The sequence below is a fragment of the Pochonia chlamydosporia genome, chromosome 4 (genome assembly GCF_001653235.2).
Source record: "Pochonia chlamydosporia 170 chromosome 4, whole genome shotgun sequence".
Taxonomy (NCBI): Eukaryota; Fungi; Ascomycota; class Sordariomycetes; order Hypocreales; family Clavicipitaceae; genus Pochonia; species Pochonia chlamydosporia.
The window spans coordinates 1,502,670-1,522,352 of record NC_035793.1 but is presented as its reverse complement, the minus strand read 5'-3'; the positions used below and the strand labels follow the sequence as shown (position 1 = coordinate 1,522,352).

The window sequence follows — 19,683 nt, the reverse complement described above, 5'->3', positions numbered from 1 at the left end:
GTCCAAATGCACAATCAGATGCATGGCAAGGTGGGCGACGTCAAATTGCCGACGGAAGCGGCCTTTCTGGACTGCAAACATTTCCCCAGAACCAGCGGACTCATGAGTGGCGGCCAATTGCTCGGCGCGATGACTGGGGTAATTCTGTCGCCGCACCACTGCACATGAGCGACGATCCCACGTAGTGGGCAACTTTCTTTTCATCTGCTCGTTGATTGTTGGTTGGCACGCTTTCCACGCCTGTCGCCTCTCACCTCTTTCATGCGGCCCAACCACACTGGAGTCAGTGACCTGGGCGAACTGGGCCCTCGGCGGCACCAGTCAAAACATAAAATTGACACTCAATGACCAATGGCCGGGCTTTCTGTTGCATGTCGTCTTGAAGGAGCCAGCCAAAAGCAACTCAGAGAGGGGCTGCTTGTCTCGATGTACAATACTGTACAATCGCCTTTCCCGCCAGCGCAGAAACACCCATGAGAACTTGTTCACCACCCATGACTGTCCGCACCAACCAACGGCTGCATCAGCCATCATCTGGGGATGCTGACAGTACTCATAAGTACTGGCCAGGGGGTGGGTCGTGTGGCGCATCCTGATGCCGGTCTACTTGCCAAGGTTGGGGTTAGTGGTGTTGCTAGGTGTCTCCAAAAAGTTGATGTAGCTTGGCAGCAGCTTTGGCAGAAGTGACAAAGGCGTCTGGTCCTGGGGGGAGATGAGGAGTGGTTGACCTTGCTGATCCATATATATATAAAGAGCTGTCCCAGCCGCTCAGTCGCGTTGACGCGATGATTCCTTGCTTTCGTGGCTAGAGAGAACTGTCTCTTTGGACATTGGTCTAGTATCTCGAGCGCACTTGTCATCGCCAGACGATTATAAGCGGGAACACGCTTGGGGGTTCAACATGGTTGTTGGCAACATTTATGTGATTGCTGCAGTGGCAGTCGTGGGCGGTGGCCTTTTCGGTTTTGACATTTCGTCTCTGTCCGCCCAGCTTGGAGAGCAGTCTTACCTCTGTTACTTCAACCAAGGTCCTCATGGTCCTCCTTTCACCCAGGAGAAATGTTCCGGTCCTCATGAGTTGGTTCAGGGAGGTATCACAGCCTCCATGGCTGCAGGCTCTTGGCTGGGAGCTCTCATCTCTGGCCCTCTCTCTGATCGCCTAGGCCGTAAATACTCCATCATGGTTGGATGTATCATTTGGTAAGTTCAAATGTACCCTCGAGAAGAGCTTGTGGGACACCAACTCCAGCCACAAGAGAACCAGTTTTGAGCATACATGCACATGGACAGAAACTCAGAAGTCTCACATTAGCTGACTTGTTCTTTTCTCTTGACTATAGGGTCGTTGGCTCTATACTTTGCTGCGCTGCACAGAATATCGGCATGCTCATTGTTGGACGTATCATCAATGGTCTCTGTGTTGGTATCGAGTCAGCTCAGGTTCCCGTCTACATTGCTGAAATTTCCCCACCATCCAAACGTGGCCGCTTTATCGGCATGCAACAGTGGGCTATTACATGGGGTATTCTCATCATGTATTACATTTCATACGGCACGTCGTTTATCGGGGAGCAAAACTTTATTGGCTGGAAGGCTGAGTCTTTCAGAATTCCGTGGGGCTTGCAGATGATTCCTGCCGTCTTCCTCTTCTTTATGATGATGATTTTGCCCGAGTCCCCCCGTTGGTTGGCCCGCAAGGACCGCTGGGAGGATTGCCGAGCCGTATTGGCCCTTGTGCATGGAAAGGGTGATGCCGACCACCCCTTCGTTGCTATGGAACTCCAGGATATTAAGGATATGTGCGAGTTCGAGCGTCGCCACTCCAACGTCACTTACTTGGATCTATTCAAGCCTGACATGATCAACCGAACGCTTATTGGCCTCTTCACACAAATTTGGTCGCAGCTGACTGGCATGAACGTCATGAGTAAGTTTTTGTCAACGCTGGATGACTGGCAGTTCTAACTCACTCGAAACAGTGTACTACATTGCAAATGTCTTCACCATGGCTGGGTATGAGGGAAATTCCAACCTCCTAGCCTCGTCTATTAGCTACGTCATTAACGTCTTCATGACCATCCCGGCTCTCCTTTGGGTTGACCGCTGGGGCCGTCGTCCTACTCTTTTAGTCGGTTCCGTTCTCATGGCCACCTGGATGTATGCCAATGCTGGTATCCTGGCCTCGTATGCGGAAATTATTCCCGGAGGCATTAATAATGTCGCAGCTCAGTCTATGAAACTCACTGGTGCCCCTGCCAAGGGTCTTATTGCCTGCACCTATCTTTTCGTCGCCTCATTTGCTCCCACCTGGGGCCCTGTCTCTTGGATCTACCCACCGGAGTTATACCCCCTGCGTCTTCGTGGTAAGGGTGTAGCTATGTCGACATCTGGAAACTGGGCCTTTAACACTGCGCTTGGTCTCTTCGTCCCACCGGCTCTTGCAAATATTAAGTGGAAGACGTATCTTATCTTCGCCATCTTTAATACGGTTGCGTTCTTCCACGTCCTTTTCCTTTTCCCCGAGACTGCTGGAAAGACTTTGGAAGAAACCGAGGCCATGTTCGAAGACCCCAACGGTATCAAGTACCTCGGCACACCTGCTTGGAAGACAAAGGTCGTGACCAAGTTGACTGACCGAGCTGAGCATGGCGAGGTTGATGCCAAGCGTGCTGCCGAGTATAAGCTGTCTGATGCTCACGAGCACGATGTTGAGAAGGCTGCTACGCCTCCCCCCACCTCCTAATTGTGATGCTTTGAACGCATATGGAGACTGCAGGTTGCCTTGATTTCGCTATGGTTCATACCGCGGCGTCTGACTATGATGCCTCTGTGGTTTGTCTGGTAACCGGGCGCTGATGAGAAGATGCGGAATGGTTTATATGGGACGGTCTTTCTAGTTGATTTACTTACGTTGAACGATACCAGTTTGGGCAATTGATGTCGTCAAGATGCCTAATATATTTTAACTTGCTCGTAAATACTTGTCTCATGCGCTGTGATTGTTCGCCTTGGTTAGCCGCTATTTCCTCCTGCCTTTCACAGGTGGAGGCTGGCTAGGGCTTAGCCGTGATCATCCCGACAGTCTATCCATTAAGGGAATGTGTCTTTCGATATGCAAGCAAATGTCAAGAGATCTGACCGCTAAGGGGGAATATCGATGTGTTGATCATCAGGAATGTCGGTCCAGTTTCCGCAAGTATGCAACAAAGTCAGAGAGCCGATCCTCTTCCCTTCTGGAGCCACCCGCGGTCCTTCCATTACCCAAAACGCAAGCCCTTTATAAAACTTTTTGCCAACATTCTTCAAAGCATCTCTCAGTCGTGTAAATGACAGAATTAGCACTTCCAAGTCGGCCCTGATTGCTGCATCTCTAACTACTTCTGCCGATTTCACAGAGTTCCCCTCCACACTATCCCTTTGCTCCGGTTTAGAAGGGCAGAAGTATTCAATAATGAGAATCCGACTCAATGTGAATAACAACGTCGGGATATGCGCATTTATCAATACGTGCGTAGACGATCTCGATGCTTGGCGGATCATAGCGATGCTATTCCTGGCAGCAGCCACACAATGCGGCCAGTGAGTTGCCATGGAGCTAGGTCCATCCAAAGTTTCCCCTTCTTTGAGCGGTCTGTGGTGCAACATTATTGTGCACGCTGTTAGCACAAAGTTCAGCCAAGCTACGGCTGGGAAGTCTTCGTATTTGGCGGCGGACAAGTCTGTCGCACAGTGGGGGAGCATGAGCTGTATTCGGATGAGGTGTGCTATGCATGCGTTTAGTTTGGGTTCTTGCTTTTCGTAGTCGAAGTCCAGGGAGTGGAGGAGTTCGCTGATATTGCTGAGGAGGATGTATGACAGGAGTAGTAGCTGTTGCATGGAGGCGGATTTGTTACGACAGTGGGCTTGTACGGAAGTGATGATGGTGTCTAGGTCGGGAGAGAATTTAATGGGGTCTTTGATGGTTGGTTCCGGGGATGTAGGCGAGGCGGCTTGGAAGATTTCATCTGGCATGGGAAAGTTGATGCGTAGACGGCGGTCGTCGATGGCGTGGATGAGCCCGACTGAGAAACAGACGCCTCGATCGAACATGTATAGCATCCAGGTTACTCGCCTGGCTTCTTCCGTCTCGATCCAGTGGCCGCGCAGCTTGAAGCCCAGCGCCGGAATGATATTAACTTTGCCCCCGTCGACTTGGCTGCATCCTATGGCGACGGCCTTGCGCCAAGCTTCGCCGAGTAAAATCCACGAGGTGGAAAAGTCTGTTTCTAAAATAGCTTGGTATATTATGAGAACAGCGGCTTGTAGGCTTTGCACGGCGTGGTCTGGGGCGTGCATGTGTTTTGCTGTGTGCACCTTTGCGTCTTGGAACCAGCCGTCCTGACGAGACTGGACGGATTGATCAGGATGGTGAGATGCCGTGACGGCGGCTAGGGCAAATGCCAATGCGGATGGGATGGAGTCAATACCGCCGGATTGTATTGTGCCGATGAGCTTGGTTTTGTGGATGACGGGGATGAATGGATACAGTCGCTCACAATATATGTCGGCGAGTTCCAGGAAGAGAGGCGTGTCTGGAAGATTGTCCGTGCTAGGTGGTGATCGAGGATCGCACGGTGAGCTGGACTTTTGGGGCGTAGGAATGCCATTGACGTCTGATGAGTCCGGTAAGAAGGATAGATTCAGGCCAGAGTCGGTGTTTATTTGCATCCATTGCGCGGGATCTATCCATGCTGGTGGCTGCGGTGGGAGAGGTGTGTGATCCCATGCCTGCGATTGAGCTGCATTGCTGAGATCAAGACCGGACAGCCAGGTATTTTGACCGACGGCATTAGAGCGAGCTGATGTGAGTCCTGAATAGAGACATATTTCTCCTCGCTTGAGGCATGAAGCGCATGATGGTCTGGTTCCCTGTCACAATGGCCGGGTTAGGTCTTATCTCCGGGAGGGCTTGTGCGAATATCTGGGAGGGTTCACGTACATCGCATTTCTTCTTTCTGGAACGACATCCTACGCAGACATCTTCTGGTTTTGCCGGCGAGGACATGCTTTCACTTATGTCATTGGGTGAGACTGGTAAAGGGAGTTGAAAGATTGTCGTCGTTATGGTAAGCCAGCCAGAATGGGATGCTGACGTAATGCGATGTGAGTGGTCCGGTGGTGGCAGGTGCAGATTGGAAGTTTCCATGTCGATTCCAAGAACCTAATGGCGTTTTAATTATAAACAATTAGTAGTGAAGTAGTAACATGGGAAGGGGTAGTGAGTTATCTTGAAAGATTTACGCTCTTAATTTTGGATAAGATTCTGCTTTGTAACAACTGTTGTGCACCAGGCGCTTTCGGCAATAAAAGTTTTGTTATAGTATGGTGAGTTTCCTATGACTAAAGGCAATCGAATCAAATATACATTCGCCTTGAAAGAGGGACAGTCTAAACCCAGAGTCATGGGAGTGTGTGAGTCGTTGATTTCTGTCTGGGATAGAGCCCACTGACGCTGGTTCTACCACCGATATGGCACAAAGGTGATCATTCTATTCGCCCAGCTGATATTTTCACTCGCACACGGAGTATGTATGTCATATTAATTATTATACTTAACAAGTAAGGGCTGTAACAGGCATACCATTCACCAAAGAACATTTGGCCGTCCCTATACGACCTCGTCCTGTCGCAATAGTCGTAGGATAAATACCAACTTCCCTTCGAAGAGCTTATATACTCCTTAAACAATATTCCAGACATGTACAACTGAACTCGCAAAGATGGCTGGTTCAAGTCCCGAGGCCATGCCAACCCGTTCCCAGCACCCATCTTCTCTCAAAGAAGGCCCCAGGATCAAAACCAGACATCTCAGTTTCTGCATTCCAACCAAAATACACACGCAATCCGCGCTCCACGAGTTCGTTGGAGGAGATTTGTCACGGGGAAGTCGAACAGGCGCTGGGTGTAGTGCTTCGCTACCAACGGCATCAGTCCAAGGTTCCAGGGCGACATCCGGATGAATTGGAAAAGGTTCTCCGCTGGACGAGACGTTTAGCAAACTATACTCGTAGCGGAGGTTCTTTTCAGTTGGTTTGGGTTTCTTGCCAAAGTTGAAGATGCGGCAATGAAGAGTCACGGTCGCATATCGTGCCCCGACTGTGATTGCACCTCTGACAGGATCTATCCTGCAAACCTGCAGATCGTATTTCATAGGGTCAGTCTCACCTTTGCCTATGAAATCCAGAGCCTTAACAGAGACGTAAGATATCGGACCATCGATACTAGCCCAGCTCCAAGAAGGCGCATAATAGCCTGGATTCATACGCCACCAGTGTTTGCCGGAGTAACTGGATTTCTCACTGGAATTCCAACACAAGCTTTCAACGACCGCATCTTGCCACAGACCCCAGAGAGGCGACCACCCACGAAGTTTTTGTATTCGCTTCATGACTGATTCCATGGCGGGGAGCCTGTCAGAAGGATGGGTGATGTCCCGACGCATGAATTCCTCAACAAACTCCAGCCAAGAGCGATGCGTTATATTGTCGAGTCGGGCAGACCATGATCTCCCTGTCATACTCTGACCGGAGCCTTCCCAGACGGAGTGGCAACGGCATTCAAATTTCAGTGCCGAAGGAGTGAAAAAGATGGTTCTCGTGGAGAGAAGGCGTTCTTGCCAAATCCAAGCTCTTGTAGAAACTTTCCCATAATCACCTCCCGAGGCTTCCGTTTCCAAGGGATGCGTTCGCCGTCGAAACCTCAGTGAGAGTTTGCCCACACCCTTCACGACGGTGTCTGCCGCCCCGGAAATCCATTTGTCGTCCCTTGCTGTCAGAATACGGTCGTTTTCAGACGTCGCAGACGCCGCAGCTATGGTGAGTGTTGCGTTTCCATAGATCTCTCCCATTTTTGGAGCTTGCCGTTTGAAGTCTTTATCATTGCCCTGGACAATGCACAGGCGGTCTATCCATATGTAGTCTATGCCCAGAACACGAGCGCAGTGCACGACATCCTGGAAGAGAGGTGGTAAGTCATTATACTGAATACCGGCTCTTCGTTCATTAAGTGAGGATGCGTTTGTGAGAAATGTGTCTTTTTTCACTGGTCCCCAGCAGTAACTGAGTGCGATGTATTGTGCATGAATATCTTTTGGCTCTACGAGTTGGATCTGGGTTGTGTTGTTGGCTTGAATCCAGATGATGCGATCAGGAAGCAATGGTAAGGGTCCTTGTCTTTCACATTTATGCTTTCCCCTGCATTCGATTATGTTATCTCTGATGAATTCGTAGCATCTCCCTTCGCCGGAATGTTGAGGGACTTCTTTCGCGATGCCGATATACTCTATCAGTGGCAACAAGGTAAGGTCTAGAGATAAATCATTAGTGGATACGATCTGCCATGGTAAAACTATGTCATCAAGAGTAACTTACCACCGCGGCTCATTTCATGACGAACAATTTGTGGTCTGTAGATCTCAGCCTCCAAGGCTTCACCCCGAACAGCCATCTTAATACTAAAATTCATCTTCTCCCCGTCAGGCAACACCAGACCCAGCTCGCTAAGAGCTTCACTTCCAATAGACCTTGTGGCAAGTCTACCGAACTGGAGTCTCACCACAACGGGCAAGCCTTGAGCCACATATATATGAATGAATGACTCCTCCTTGTCCCACCCGGGGTGTAATGCCCCGAGAACAGTTGCAATAACGGTACAGTAGAAGCATCTCTCCTTTGCAGATTCGAGTAGATAAGTTGATTTTTGGATTGTAATTTTGCAGGATGGCGTTTCGGGAGGAACGTTGTATTCCTTTACTGCCCACGAATGTGTGGGATCGGAATCCAGCGGCGCTTGATTCGGGTCTAGATTGAAGCAAACTTCGCATAACGCAGGCTTTTGCACCCCGAGAATACTCCTTTGGCCATCTGGGCCTGGCGGTGAGGAGAGAATATTTATTTGTCCACCGCGAACAGGAGACAAACCAGGGTTCAAGTTCGGCTGTGTAGATGAGCTTTTTGGGGCCACAGTTTCAGTGGCCATGAGATTAGCGTCTGGTGTTTCTGGCATCGGACTTGTGCCGGCATTGCAGCTCTTCGATGCCTCTATGGACGCCAGAGAGTGTGTGCGTGGTGTCATGACTGCATCATCCAAGTTTCCAGAGCCTGAATTTCCAGTATTTGATTCCCATTTGGTCCATTCATCGACGGGCGGAGTGGACAAGCCAGGCGTTTTAGACGTTGAAGGTGAAGTCCTTTGGTTGGCGATTTCATGTGTTCGGATGCATTCATGCTTGGAATCAGCACCAATACTGTCCCATTTGGAGTTGTCAATACCAGCCTGGGATGTCGTTGGTATGGCAGCAAGAGGTGCGGGGCTAGTCTTCCGGCTAGTTATCGCCGCATCTGGCTCAGAATCAGTGTCAATATTGTCCCACTTGGAGTAGTCGATTGGTCGTGTGGATGAGTTGCTTGGTTGTGTTGCTGGAGGGCCCGTTGGCTTTGTGGTAGCTGATGCTGGACCGGCTTTCTTCCCTGACACTGACGCTTCAGCCTCGGAGTCAGTATCGATATTATCCCGTTTTGAGTAGTCTATTGGCGCCATGGCAAGTTTCCCAGCTACCTTTTGCGACAGATTTGGATGGAAGCTTAGCGGTCGAAGCGCAACACAACTCAACCAGCTTCACGGAAAAGTACCCCGTCTCAAAATGACAGTCTCCAGCTTACTCTTCGAGTTTGTCGCTGTGCGCTGGTCCAACCCGGCTAGTGAGTAACTAGGTACGTTTGGACGCAAGCATAACGCCTTTGCGGGGTGTTTGCTCGCCTCACTTTGGAAACACCCTGGTACAACTTAGTCTGACAACCCTTGTAAACTGCATATTTGAGGCCGTTCAAAGATATAAAATATTCCTACGCTGTGATTCTAACATTGATAATTACTGGTGACTGTTCAGCTAAACTTAAACTCATCTTTCGAATCGCCTACCAGTCGTCCGCCATTTGACTCAACCACACCACCAGTTGCAAATGAATCCTTCATCAAGTAAACATAAGCCTCAGCAACTTCTTCGGGCGTACCAACAGTCCCAGTAACACTTTCCTTTTTAAAACTCTCCAAAACAGCAGGAAGACGATCCTCAGGGATACCGCTGAATAATTCCGTGTGCACCGCGCCAGGCTGGACGGTATTTACACGAACTGGCTTCAAGGCTACGGCAAACCCACGGCCGAGGCCTTCGATGCCGGCACCGAATCCAGAAACGATAGCAAAAGCTGCAGAGGGGCGCCAGGATGCAGAACCACCAGTAAGAGTGAATGAGCTCTGGACGCTCTGGTTGATATACTTGGGGAGATGCTTGGCGACGAATATGGATCCATAGGTACGGACGGTGCTGCTCTTACGCAGTTGGTCGGGGGTCACATCGTTCAGTTTAGGAAGAACCAAGGCGTCGCCGGCTGTGAAGGCGACGTGGTCGAGTTTGCCGTTCTTGGTGGCAAACTCAAGGAGGTCAATGACGTTCTGGTCCAGAGTGTCTTCGTTGGATAAGTCGCAGGTCTTGGCGGTGATATTATCAGGGGAAACACCAACGGCCTTGGCATGGCTCTGTAGGCGAGAAACGGCTTGGTCGAGTTTGGTCTGGTTGGAACTGCTAATTGTAACAAAGGCACCATGTTCAACGGCGGCTTCAGCTACGCAAAAGCCAATGCCGGTGGAGCCACCAAGGACGAGGACTCGTCGGCCCTGGAGCTTGTTGTACTTGAAGGGAGATGAGGAAGCCATGGTGAAGCGAGTTGTGTATTAAGTGTTGGAGATGTGCTGAGAGTCAAATTGTCTTTGTGTTGGGTGATTTGTTGTTGAATCAAAGTGTTTAACAATTAGAAGGCACATCCTGTCATTTATACTCGAATCAGTCTGGATATTTACAATGTCCGCGATTTCGTGATTTCGGCGCCGGATGAGTGGAGATTTTGGCGGCGTCGTTTGCACTGGAATCTTGGCGGCGAGCGGCCCGCTAGCGTCGGCGACGTCTCCACTTGCCTCATTGGGACAGAAATCGGACTTTGCGGTCTTTGCTGAGGACTTGCGTTATGCGATACTGTTGCTGGTCGGAGTTTGAACTCTGCGGACTTATGAATCCTAAAACACGAGGCTGTTGAAAAAGCGTCAGTGTTTGGAGACTCGTTGAATGAGCTTATGTGGGGAGTTTTCGCACTCATGCCGCTTCGCCAGATCGAGCTAGCTCTACATGGGACAAGATATTGCCACTATTTTGTGCCTTAAATCTCATGGTTATGGTTGGAAAGACAATCATAGCTAGCCTATTCTTACGAAATGAAACATATCGTACTTATGTAGTGCCAAGACATCTTGAAAGAAATTACAGATAAACATATTTTCATTCTTAACTACTTGATCCGCAGAGACTCGGCTAGTCTATTTGGCCTTGTACCTAAATACACAACCCATCTTATTGACAATCTAAACACAGACCCAAAACCAGCTGGCTCCCATGACTTCCTTGTCGACTTTTTCCATGCCCGGTGCCTATACCTCCAAAAAGACAAGCCCAAAACGCACAGTAATGTGCTAAATATGCCCTCTCCGACTCTTACCACTCATATCCAACGTCCGCAGTGTAGAATCTGAGTACGTTGGGAATTGGTCGTCTGTTGCCGGTGGTGTGACTATCACATTCTCTAATACCACCTTTAAACCTCGCACGTTGGAAACAAATTTGCCTCCCCGCTAAAGATAAGGAACTGATCAGCTCTTTGCTCGCTTGTGTTTTAGATAACTCACGCACCTGCATAACTTTTACTTCAATCGACTGACTCATCGTGCTCATCGCCGAGTCTAGGGCCATTGCTGAAAATCCGTTCCGTCCATGGACCACAGTATCAAGCGAGAGACCTGCGCTGATCCTACCAGATGCTGGTAGAGCCATGAGCGAGAATCCGCCAGCCCACGTGCCGTTGAGAAAGACTGCTATGTCACAGGGTCTTTCTACATCACTCCTGTCTAAGCTAACACGGGCAAAGAATCTCTTGACCTGTCCTGTTTCCGCGCGGGCTGCAGCCCGTTTTGGTTTGGTGGAACCCGATGAATACAGCTGATTGATGAGTCGTGTAGCATCTTGCTGCATCTGGGTTGGACTTTTCCTCCAGTACTCTAAGCCTAAGTATGAATACCCAAAGTTCCTGATAGACCGCACGGACTCGGTGGTATGGACCCCGTTGTTAGCTCCAACAAACGGCTGCAATGGAGATTTTGATGTGATGGTTGTGCCTGGTGCAGAGGCAAACCGTGACTGCCCTGAGTAGGAATCGTGAAAGATGTCCTGATCTGGCTTGATGGCCTGCCAGTACGCCCATAGCCTATCTATGTTGCTATGGTGTAGCATGCTGGACATGATGAGCTTTTGAGGCAGCTATGTGTCTTGGCTATGGTACTCACAACAAAGGATCAAAACCCGAGAGTTCCGGATTGCTAAATTGTTGGTTGCAGGTTGAGTCCATATGGATGGTGTTATGGATAAGCTCCAGACTGACGGAAAGGCTACCCGTCAACGCAAAGTTGGAGAAGTTTTGTGCACGAGTAAATGTGTCATACTAGAGTACACCGGTAAGTAGCTGTTCATGTGGTTCAGTGATTGAGTATACTAACCACCCATTGTTTGTATGGTCTGCCGGCCAGCGCGCTGTTGGCTGTTCCTGGATAACTTTGCGGACTTGGGCATCGAAGGACCTGCGTCCTGCCCGCTGGATCGAAAGGACCGTATTGGCCGTTTAGAACCTCTTGAGGTATTTTGTATGTATACAGCGGATTGCTAATTGCACGCTTCTGCAGATTCTGCCCATTTGGAAAATTTACCTGCAAAGTCGTGGGGACTGTGGCCGAAGGAACGGCAGTGTTAGCGGCCCAGTCCCAGAAAGGGGCCCTCAGTTGTTCTGCGGCCTGCATATATTGCTGGCGGTGTTGCTGAGGGTATGTTGCTGCAATTTGTTTGGCATGGGTTACAAGCAGTTGCTGGGAACCGTTAGGAAGGGGGTCAATTGGTGTTGGGCGTAACATAACCTTACCTCGAAGAGTAGTACGTATGGCCTGTGCCAAGACAAAAAGAGTTCTTCCTGTATGATGAAAGGAGTGAGTGATAAGAACCAGAGAGAGATTCTTGGCTAGGGAAACTTACACCATGAGGACAATACCCTCCCCAGCCATTAAAACTTGGCGGGCCAGCATTATTCCACTCAATGAACGGACGTCCATGAATACCTGTTTCGTCAGTATTTACAGTCACGACAGATAGAGATGTGCCATACCTGCAATTTGGAAGTAAGAAAGAGGTTCTGCGTAGTTGACCTGCTGCATTGATGACAGCGCTCGGATATAGAGATCCCTGTTACATTGTCAAAATACACTCCAGAAGGGTCATCGACGTTACTCATACCATTGAGCACCGCCAGCGGTATATAAATCATTGATATTACGTCTTAGTGGAACACCATTCGTCCCCTTGCTAACAGGAACACCGGTTATAGGAAAAGGATTCTGCGCCAAAGCACATGGTACTGCCCCTAATCCGAAAACCAAGATGGCAGTTTTGAACGCCATTGTAGAAGAATCCGGCGAAACAGGGAGAATCCGTCTCTCAGTATGTGCAAGAAGTACTAGTAGATCACAACAAAGATAAGGCAACCTGCACCCAGTACCATTGCCAGGCTTTTACCAAAGAAAGGGGTAAACCAAGACATTACTTTATGGATGTTTATATATTACAGCCTTCTACCGCCAACATTTACCGATCGGTACCCAAGAGACACTCAGGTACGACACGCAGTAGCATGACCGGTGATTTTGTACCAATCGTATCAACGCCGAGAAAGGCGCATGCTCATCCCGTATTTGTAACCTGATCGGCACCTCCCTGCCGCAGCCCTACGCAGCGCGCCTTCGGCATGAAAAAGGGGTGGAGTTTGAGCGTGAGACCTTTTGTTTTTGGCAACCCCAGTATTTCTGCAAGAGGCTTTGATGCGAAGGCTGTAAGACGAATAGATGCCTCTGATATTGTCTAAAAATATGAGGAATCAAGTTTTCCATTCGACTCAATGCTACCGAATATGTAAAACGGAAAGCCACAATGACTGTATTCGTTCCGTTCTGACCTGCCGGCAATTGAATTGTTGAATATTTCAACATTGTTGCCAAGCCATCTATTTTTGTCTGGCGTTGCTTTTTCCTTTGTTGATCGCAATGCGGCTAGCCGCTCCCAATCTAGACTCGCTGGCTGTGCCTCACACCGCTATGTTTTGAGCCTGAACCCGGCATGTTCGTATATGCATTAACGGTTCAGAAAAACGGAGTGACCAATTGGTCTTGCCCTTGCGTCATGGGGTGCCGAATAGACCTCTGTGCAGCTGGACTATTAGGGTGGCTTGAAGCCATCATTGTTGGTTGCTGCTCACGCAACGTCGGTTCAGTTGCACTGTTTGTTTGCCGTTTGCTCGCAATATGTACAGTGCTAAAAGAATAATTGAGGGAGCTGTCAGCTCGGTACTTGATCCGTCACCCTGTCGTCACTACGTCACTGTCCTTTCTTATTGAGGGTGTGCTTTTTATAAGCTCGGCGTTTCTCGATGACCACGACGTCTTGGTTTGGCTTGAGAGCTGAAGCAGGCTGCAGCTAACTGGAGCTTGCAAAAGGAATCCAATCATGTAAGGCGACTGTAAACAAAGAAATCGCCATCGAGGATCGCTCATGCTAATTGGTAGACTGTGATCCAATGAAAGACATGGTCTCAGTTCAATTAGGCTGACCATAAGTAACCTCACAATGGACATTGTTGACGAATACGGAGGGGTTCAAATGGCCAAGTAAAGCTCTGAGTCGATCATTTGTTGATGAATTTGCGGTATATGTTCGAGAGAACGCCTCATCAATGCTCCTTTATTCTTCAACAGGGTCATATGACCGTGGCGTTGTGGCGATCGTAGCCGAGCAACCAAGCCATCGGAGACTTCAAGTTAGTCTAACACCCTGAGCAGAAATAAGTATTCTTTTGCTAAGTACCCTTTTTGGAGAAGCTGCTGTACAGCGGTATCTACCCAAGGAAGCAATGCGTCATGAATCTCCCAACTGACTATAGATCTAGATCTTCCTTCGTCTTGCCAAAGAGCTTCAGTACGTGCTCGAATGCCGCCTCTCGATCGTCAGCTCCACTGGTCTTCTCGGCGTCAAGGGTTCTCTCGCGACTTTTGAGAAGTTCGACAGCCACATCTCGCCATACCACTTCATGTTTCTTTGGCTTGAGATTGGGAGCCAACGTTACGTCGAGCTGGGTGGTGAGGAGTCGACCATGTCGCTTCCGGACCTGGCCGTCCACAATCACGGCGTCAATGTCGGCAGATGAAGAATGGAAGATAATGGCCCCAATAGGATCTTCTTCGGCTGCACAGATCATGCCGGGGCCCAATGTGTCGAACACGACGATATCGGCAGTTTTCCCCTCTTCCAGAGATCCAAGCCTGTCGGCCATTTTGATAGCCTTGGCGCCCTTGATAGTAGCCAGCTGGAATGCGTCCTGTGCGGAGAGGCTGATCTTACCCGGCGTCTTGCCTGATTCTAATGTCTTGTTGTTGCGTCGCGCACGTTCTGCCTGGAGGCCCACGCGCATTTGAGCGACAATGCCGCCTGCACTGTTACTGTGGCAGTCTACTCCCAAGGAGCTAATGCTGTTAACGTTGCCTTGGAAGCAAACGGGCCAGCCGTGACCCATCTGAAGCTCCGTATCTGGCGTGGAAGAGAGGGCGCCGTCGACTTTTCGGAGTTTCTCTGCATCGGTGGCGCTCAACCCGGTGGCGTGCGACAAGAGGATATCTGGTCCAAGAAGTCCATACCTCTCAAGCAAGTCCACGGTTGAATTTCCAGGGAACATGCTGGGCACGTAGTGTGACGTGATCGTCTTGATGCCCAATCTACGAACCTCCTTGAACAGGTCAATGACTTCGTCTTTCGGCAGATGAAAGGAGTTGAAAGCAAGGCCCATGGTCACACGGCCATCGCCGAAGGGCTCGGATTCGCAAAGACTTCGAATCTGCTCAAAAAACCAATCTGGGAGCAGTGGCTGCTCAACTTGGAGCGTAGGTTTCCAAGTCTTGATCCTTGCAATGGGACCGTAGCAGAAAATTGATCGAATCCCCGACGAGACAGTCGCAGCCAGAGCGGCGGTAACTAAGAATGAGTGTGAGCTGTCACTAAGATTATTCACATGTTTGCAGCACATGGTATCTTCTCACTTACTATGCTCTGACGTATGGGCTACATGAGCGTGATCTACAACTGTCGTGGTTCCGGCATGTAGCATTTCGAGGCACCCTCCCAGTTCACCCCAGAAAACATCCTCAGGCCCGTAGCTATGAGCCGCCATGTTACCTAATAAGCCATTAGTTGCAAAGACCATGACGTCTGCCTGTTGTGAGTACTGTACCTGGAGCAAAGTATTTCAGCAGGGTATGGTCGGAGTGCCTGCCTTTCAACTGCGTCTGCCAAACATGGTGATGCGTATCGACAAAGCCAGGGCTGATGACCTTCGAGGTGCAGTCAATTACTTCCGTCAACGACGACGGTGGATCAATGTGAGGAGCTATGCGAGTGATTTTGTTTCCCTCGACTAGAAGTGAATGCTTCTGAAGAGGGATGACGTGGTCATCACCAGCGCCCTTTGGCACGAGGATAGTAGCATTTTGTAGCAACAATGATGATGGTCCTGGCATTTTGTCTCAACAGTGCGACAGTAAAGCTTGACGAGCATAGAATGTCGTGTGTAATAACTTCAAACCAAACCGGCCTACTGTTATCGAACTCTTGCTTGATACTTTGGGTTATTCACGGTCCAGGAATACCCTAAGGTTGCGCTCGACAACAACATAAGATGACATCGGCGGCGGCGTCGTCGCTTACGATACGGGCCATCGCGAAATATAAGGAGCTAGCCAATGTGCGGGGTAATTGAAAGGAAGCCATGGAAGTTGTGGTCGCTTTACTGGTGATAGATTGGCGATTTTGCGAAGATAATGATGATGTTAAATTATCGCAGATTCAAGACAAGATTGACTTTCACAGCTCAGGCTTGGCAGGAAGTTGTCGCATGGTCCCTCCTTCCCCCTTGGAGTCTGGTGTCACGTCAAACCCCACCATGATTCGGCGCGTCCCGCTAAACGCCAAGTGGAAGTCCCAGCCACCTTCAAAGCCAACGATCGAAGCCCAACCATTCACACAAATGTGAACCATGGGCTTCTCGGCGGCCTCGTGGCAGCCTACGGAGTCATGACCCGTGGTTCACAGCCATTGATGGCGCTGTCCAAGCTCAGACTCGATCCAAAGCCTATTTCGACTTTGCATAGTTCTCAATGTCGACATAACATCGTCTTCGCATGTTGAATGGCCCGTAACTATGCCATTCGTCGCCAACACCCCCGAATCACACCTTGACCGCGCCGATTCCAAGAACCCAAGTTCGACATGTCGTGGTATAACTTCGAACGGGAGGCCGTGTAGACGGCCCATCAGCAGGCCTTCCCAGGCTTCGCTAGCACCCAGAAACCGATGGCCGAAGATAGATCTAAGCGACGAGAGCCTGTATTGCTGGCAGCATAAGGAACAAGCCAGCCACAGTGCAAAATCAAGTCCGGGGCCAAGACGAACTACAAAACCTATCCTAGAGGAACGCTCGAGCTTGGATACACTCGCAGACCGTCTGGGAGTGGTACATCTTCAGGAGAAGAATACATTGCGGCAGAGTGCACAACATGCGAGACCGCCATCAAATACGACAGTAAAGGCATCACGGCCAAAAGCACCACCGAAGCTTCAGTTTTGCTTCTGCTTCACCATACCACTCGAAGAAGTGAACGAACCTGCGCGACCGAAGCCACGACCGCAACCGGAACCGATCCAAAAACCAGCTTCGGCGTCCATGCCAAATCTGCAGAACAGACCTTATCGGAATGGCAAATCGGAAAGTTACCAGAGAACTGTGACGCCAAACGCCTCACCAGGCAAGGCATCCTATCGGTCAGGCCGATCAGCGACTTCACAAACCGCACAGTTCAAAGATTTGATCCCAGATTCGCTAGACATGACAACGGCTTCGGCACTCATGACTGAACTTGCCAAGCCGCATACGGATTCAGAAGAGGCTGGTTACATTTACATGTTTTGGCTGACCCCTGCGTCAAAGCAATCTCCACCACCTGTCGCTGCGGCTCGATCATTATTAGCACCGCCATCGTCATATCCTGCGCGCTCACGGCGACCAAGTGACGTTGTTTCGACCTTTGCAGACCCAAGCGACAAGGGCGACAAGAAGACAATGCTACTCAAGATAGGGCGTGCAGCAAATGTACAGCGGAGAATGAATCAGTGGCAACGACAATGTGGATATGACATTGAGATGCTGCGATACTACCCTTATGTGGCGGCCGTGAATGACGGCCCTGGCATGAGCCGCACGCCTCGCATGACGCCGCACTGTCGACGGGTCGAACGCTTGATTCATATTGAATTAGCTGGGATGGGGTTACGTGCAGATATGTCGCTATGCGACGCATGTGGGAGAGATCATCGAGAGTGGTTCGAGGTGAAGGCTACAAGGGATGGTATAAGGAAGGTGGACGAGGTGATTCGGCGATGGGTCGATTGGGATGAGACTGGCTTGGATTGAAACTCTTAGCAATGTCTTGTTGGACTAAATGGGTATGAGAAATGTGATAAATGAGCATATATGGAGTTTTCTGGTTTTCGAAAGTATAACATGGTCGTTTAAGCATAAAGGGGTTTAAGTCGAGATTTAGCTTATCTTTGTGTACACAGTCAGATGATACTGAGTTGGGCTGAGCATTTTTTGCATCCCATATCAGTTCATACAGAAAGGATCAATACTCACGTAGGTGTTTTTCGTTGACATGGAGAGGCTTCAACCCTGGCCACAATTAACTGAAGGTTGCATTTCCTCCCTCATCTATCCCAAGATTCTCCACCCTACCCACTCAACTTGTCGGGTATTGACCTCGTGCGAGTTGTGCCACTAGTCGTTGATGAGAGTCCACCATTCTTAGGCTTCCACATTCCAAGCACCCCCATTTGTCCCATCAGCCGCTCCATAAGCCTAATCATCGGCAAGGTAACATGAGCCGGCGGTAAATCTCACCTCCATCGAAGTTGAGAGAACTGCATTTGAGATGTTATTTTCTGCTTGACTCGCTGCCTGAGTCGGTTTCACAGACGCTCACTCAGCAACATGATACGCCAAGCCTGCAGGCACCGATAGATCGCAGATCTAACTTGGACTTGTTTTGACAACGGCAAACCAATAAGAGGCTGATTTCCGGACGTTGTTTCCCGGCAGCATACAACATGGGGGAGGTCTCTGGGACTTTCGAGATCCTCACAACCTCGATGCAGAGGGACCGGTTATTTAATGTCGATCTTGATAGTGGACTGGGTCGAAAACCGGCAGCAGTGCCGGACCATTTGTCCAGGGTGCTGTATATCCCGAAACATAGCATGCTGAATCTATCGGTTTACGAGGCTGGGTCGCAGTACAGAAAGGTTGTTGATCACTCGCCTGTTGGCGGAGAGCAAGTCACCGGCAAGGCACTCATGGGAAGTAGGCTATTCAAGACGAGGCTGAATACCATGACATCCCCGACCACGGATGCCAAGGCAGAGTACGCCGTTGGTCTTGATATTGAAAAGATTCGAGATGGGGGAGACATTTCTGCCACGGTGCACAGAGGAGACCAGGCTGAAGTAACTCCTCATATTAACATGTGAGTATTGTAGCAGCCAATTAATTGTATCAAGTTTTGCTGCTAACGGAACGTTTCCAGCGTCCTTCCCATGTTGACGGACATTTTCAGTCTACTATCGGTCATTAGTGACCAACAATCTGATACCATCAACGTCACAACAACGTACCCGCTACCCAGCCTGGAGACCAACGTCGGGGCCCTACACTTTCCGTATTTCAGATTCTCGCTACCTAATGAGTCTGCCATCTATGAATGGCAAATACACCCGCTTGACTATGGCACCCTTCGATATACTTTGTTGCAACTGAACGACGACAAGCCTGGGGAGGAAACCAGTCCTGTATCGCGGGATTCTAATATCAAGGCTATCTATCATCACATTGGCTACCATGGGTCTTTGTTTGTACCACAAAGCGAAGGCGTTTTGCTTGTACCTGAAAATTTCACCGAGGAAGATGTGCGGCTGGAGTCGGTTATCGTGTCTAGTCTTGTTGGCTTGCTGTGGAGAATACGAGGCATGGAGATAAAAGAGAAGGAGCCAAAGGTTAGTGGCAAGAAGAGGAAGTCTTTTATGAGGAGAGTTTTTGGGAGAAGGTAATAGTATCTGCGTAGACTTGTTGAGTTGTTGCATGTAGAATACCCTAATGAGATGCCATATTCCAATACTCCAGTATATCTATCAGTACAATAGTGACTATACAATTTGCTGAAGGTCCTGACGAAAAACCGCTACTATTTACATTGGTGCTGAAGCAATAGTCGATATGTTGTGGCTCAGCGACGGGGTGCCTAGTTACAACGACGGCTCAAAGAAGTTGAATCCTACAATACCCTCCGCAATCACCACCTCTGACCCGGATTGTAATCTCGACGACAACGACACACGCCTTCCTATTATTC

At 49.6% G+C, this 19,683-nt stretch overlaps 7 protein-coding genes across 7 annotated transcripts; 3 read left to right on the top strand and 4 right to left on the bottom strand.

The window, feature by feature from the left end:
- Positions 1-901: 901 nt before the first annotated feature.
- On the top strand, positions 902-2,743 carry VFPPC_07882 (sugar porter (SP) family MFS transporter; the record flags this gene model as incomplete). Its single annotated transcript, XM_018286679.1, has 3 exons — positions 902-1,200; positions 1,341-1,927; positions 1,980-2,743. 3 exons carry the CDS (start codon positions 902-904, stop codon positions 2,741-2,743), a joined length of 1,650 nt encoding a protein of 549 aa, XP_018143405.1.
- Positions 2,744-5,719: 2,976 nt separating this feature from the next.
- On the bottom strand, positions 5,720-8,577 carry VFPPC_07880 (HET domain-containing protein; the record flags this gene model as incomplete). The annotated part of the gene is made up of 2 exons (XM_018286677.1): positions 5,720-7,344; positions 7,410-8,577. 2 exons carry the CDS (start codon positions 8,575-8,577, stop codon positions 5,720-5,722), a joined length of 2,793 nt encoding a protein of 930 aa, XP_018143403.1.
- A 345-nt stretch (positions 8,578-8,922) lies between these two features.
- Positions 8,923-9,753, bottom strand: VFPPC_07879 (short chain dehydrogenase; the record flags this gene model as incomplete). Its single annotated transcript, XM_018286676.1, has 1 exon — positions 8,923-9,753. The coding sequence occupies one exon, from the start codon at positions 9,751-9,753 to the stop codon at positions 8,923-8,925; it is 831 nt and encodes a 276-aa protein (XP_018143402.1).
- Positions 9,754-10,560: 807 nt separating this feature from the next.
- VFPPC_07878 (tyrosinase 2) lies at positions 10,561-12,585 on the bottom strand (the record flags this gene model as incomplete). Its single annotated transcript, XM_018286675.1, has 8 exons — positions 10,561-10,719; positions 10,778-11,375; positions 11,428-11,582; positions 11,638-12,000; positions 12,054-12,101; positions 12,164-12,246; positions 12,294-12,370; positions 12,422-12,585. 8 exons carry the CDS (start codon positions 12,583-12,585, stop codon positions 10,561-10,563), a joined length of 1,647 nt encoding a protein of 548 aa, XP_018143401.1.
- Positions 12,586-14,111: 1,526 nt separating this feature from the next.
- Positions 14,112-15,744, bottom strand: VFPPC_07877 (amidohydrolase family protein; the record flags this gene model as incomplete). Its single annotated transcript, XM_018286674.1, has 3 exons — positions 14,112-15,202; positions 15,272-15,403; positions 15,459-15,744. The coding sequence occupies 3 exons, from the start codon at positions 15,742-15,744 to the stop codon at positions 14,112-14,114; spliced, it is 1,509 nt and encodes a 502-aa protein (XP_018143400.1).
- A 680-nt stretch (positions 15,745-16,424) lies between these two features.
- Positions 16,425-17,693, top strand: VFPPC_16008 (SpvB domain-containing protein; the record flags this gene model as incomplete). The annotated part of the gene is made up of 1 exon (XM_018293761.1): positions 16,425-17,693. One exon carries the CDS (start codon positions 16,425-16,427, stop codon positions 17,691-17,693), a length of 1,269 nt encoding a protein of 422 aa, XP_018143399.1.
- Positions 17,694-18,385: 692 nt separating this feature from the next.
- Positions 18,386-19,381, top strand: VFPPC_14322 (hypothetical protein; the record flags this gene model as incomplete). The annotated part of the gene is made up of 2 exons (XM_018292091.1): positions 18,386-18,801; positions 18,862-19,381. The coding sequence occupies 2 exons, from the start codon at positions 18,386-18,388 to the stop codon at positions 19,379-19,381; spliced, it is 936 nt and encodes a 311-aa protein (XP_018143398.1).
- Between the last annotated feature and the right edge of the window lie 302 nt (positions 19,382-19,683).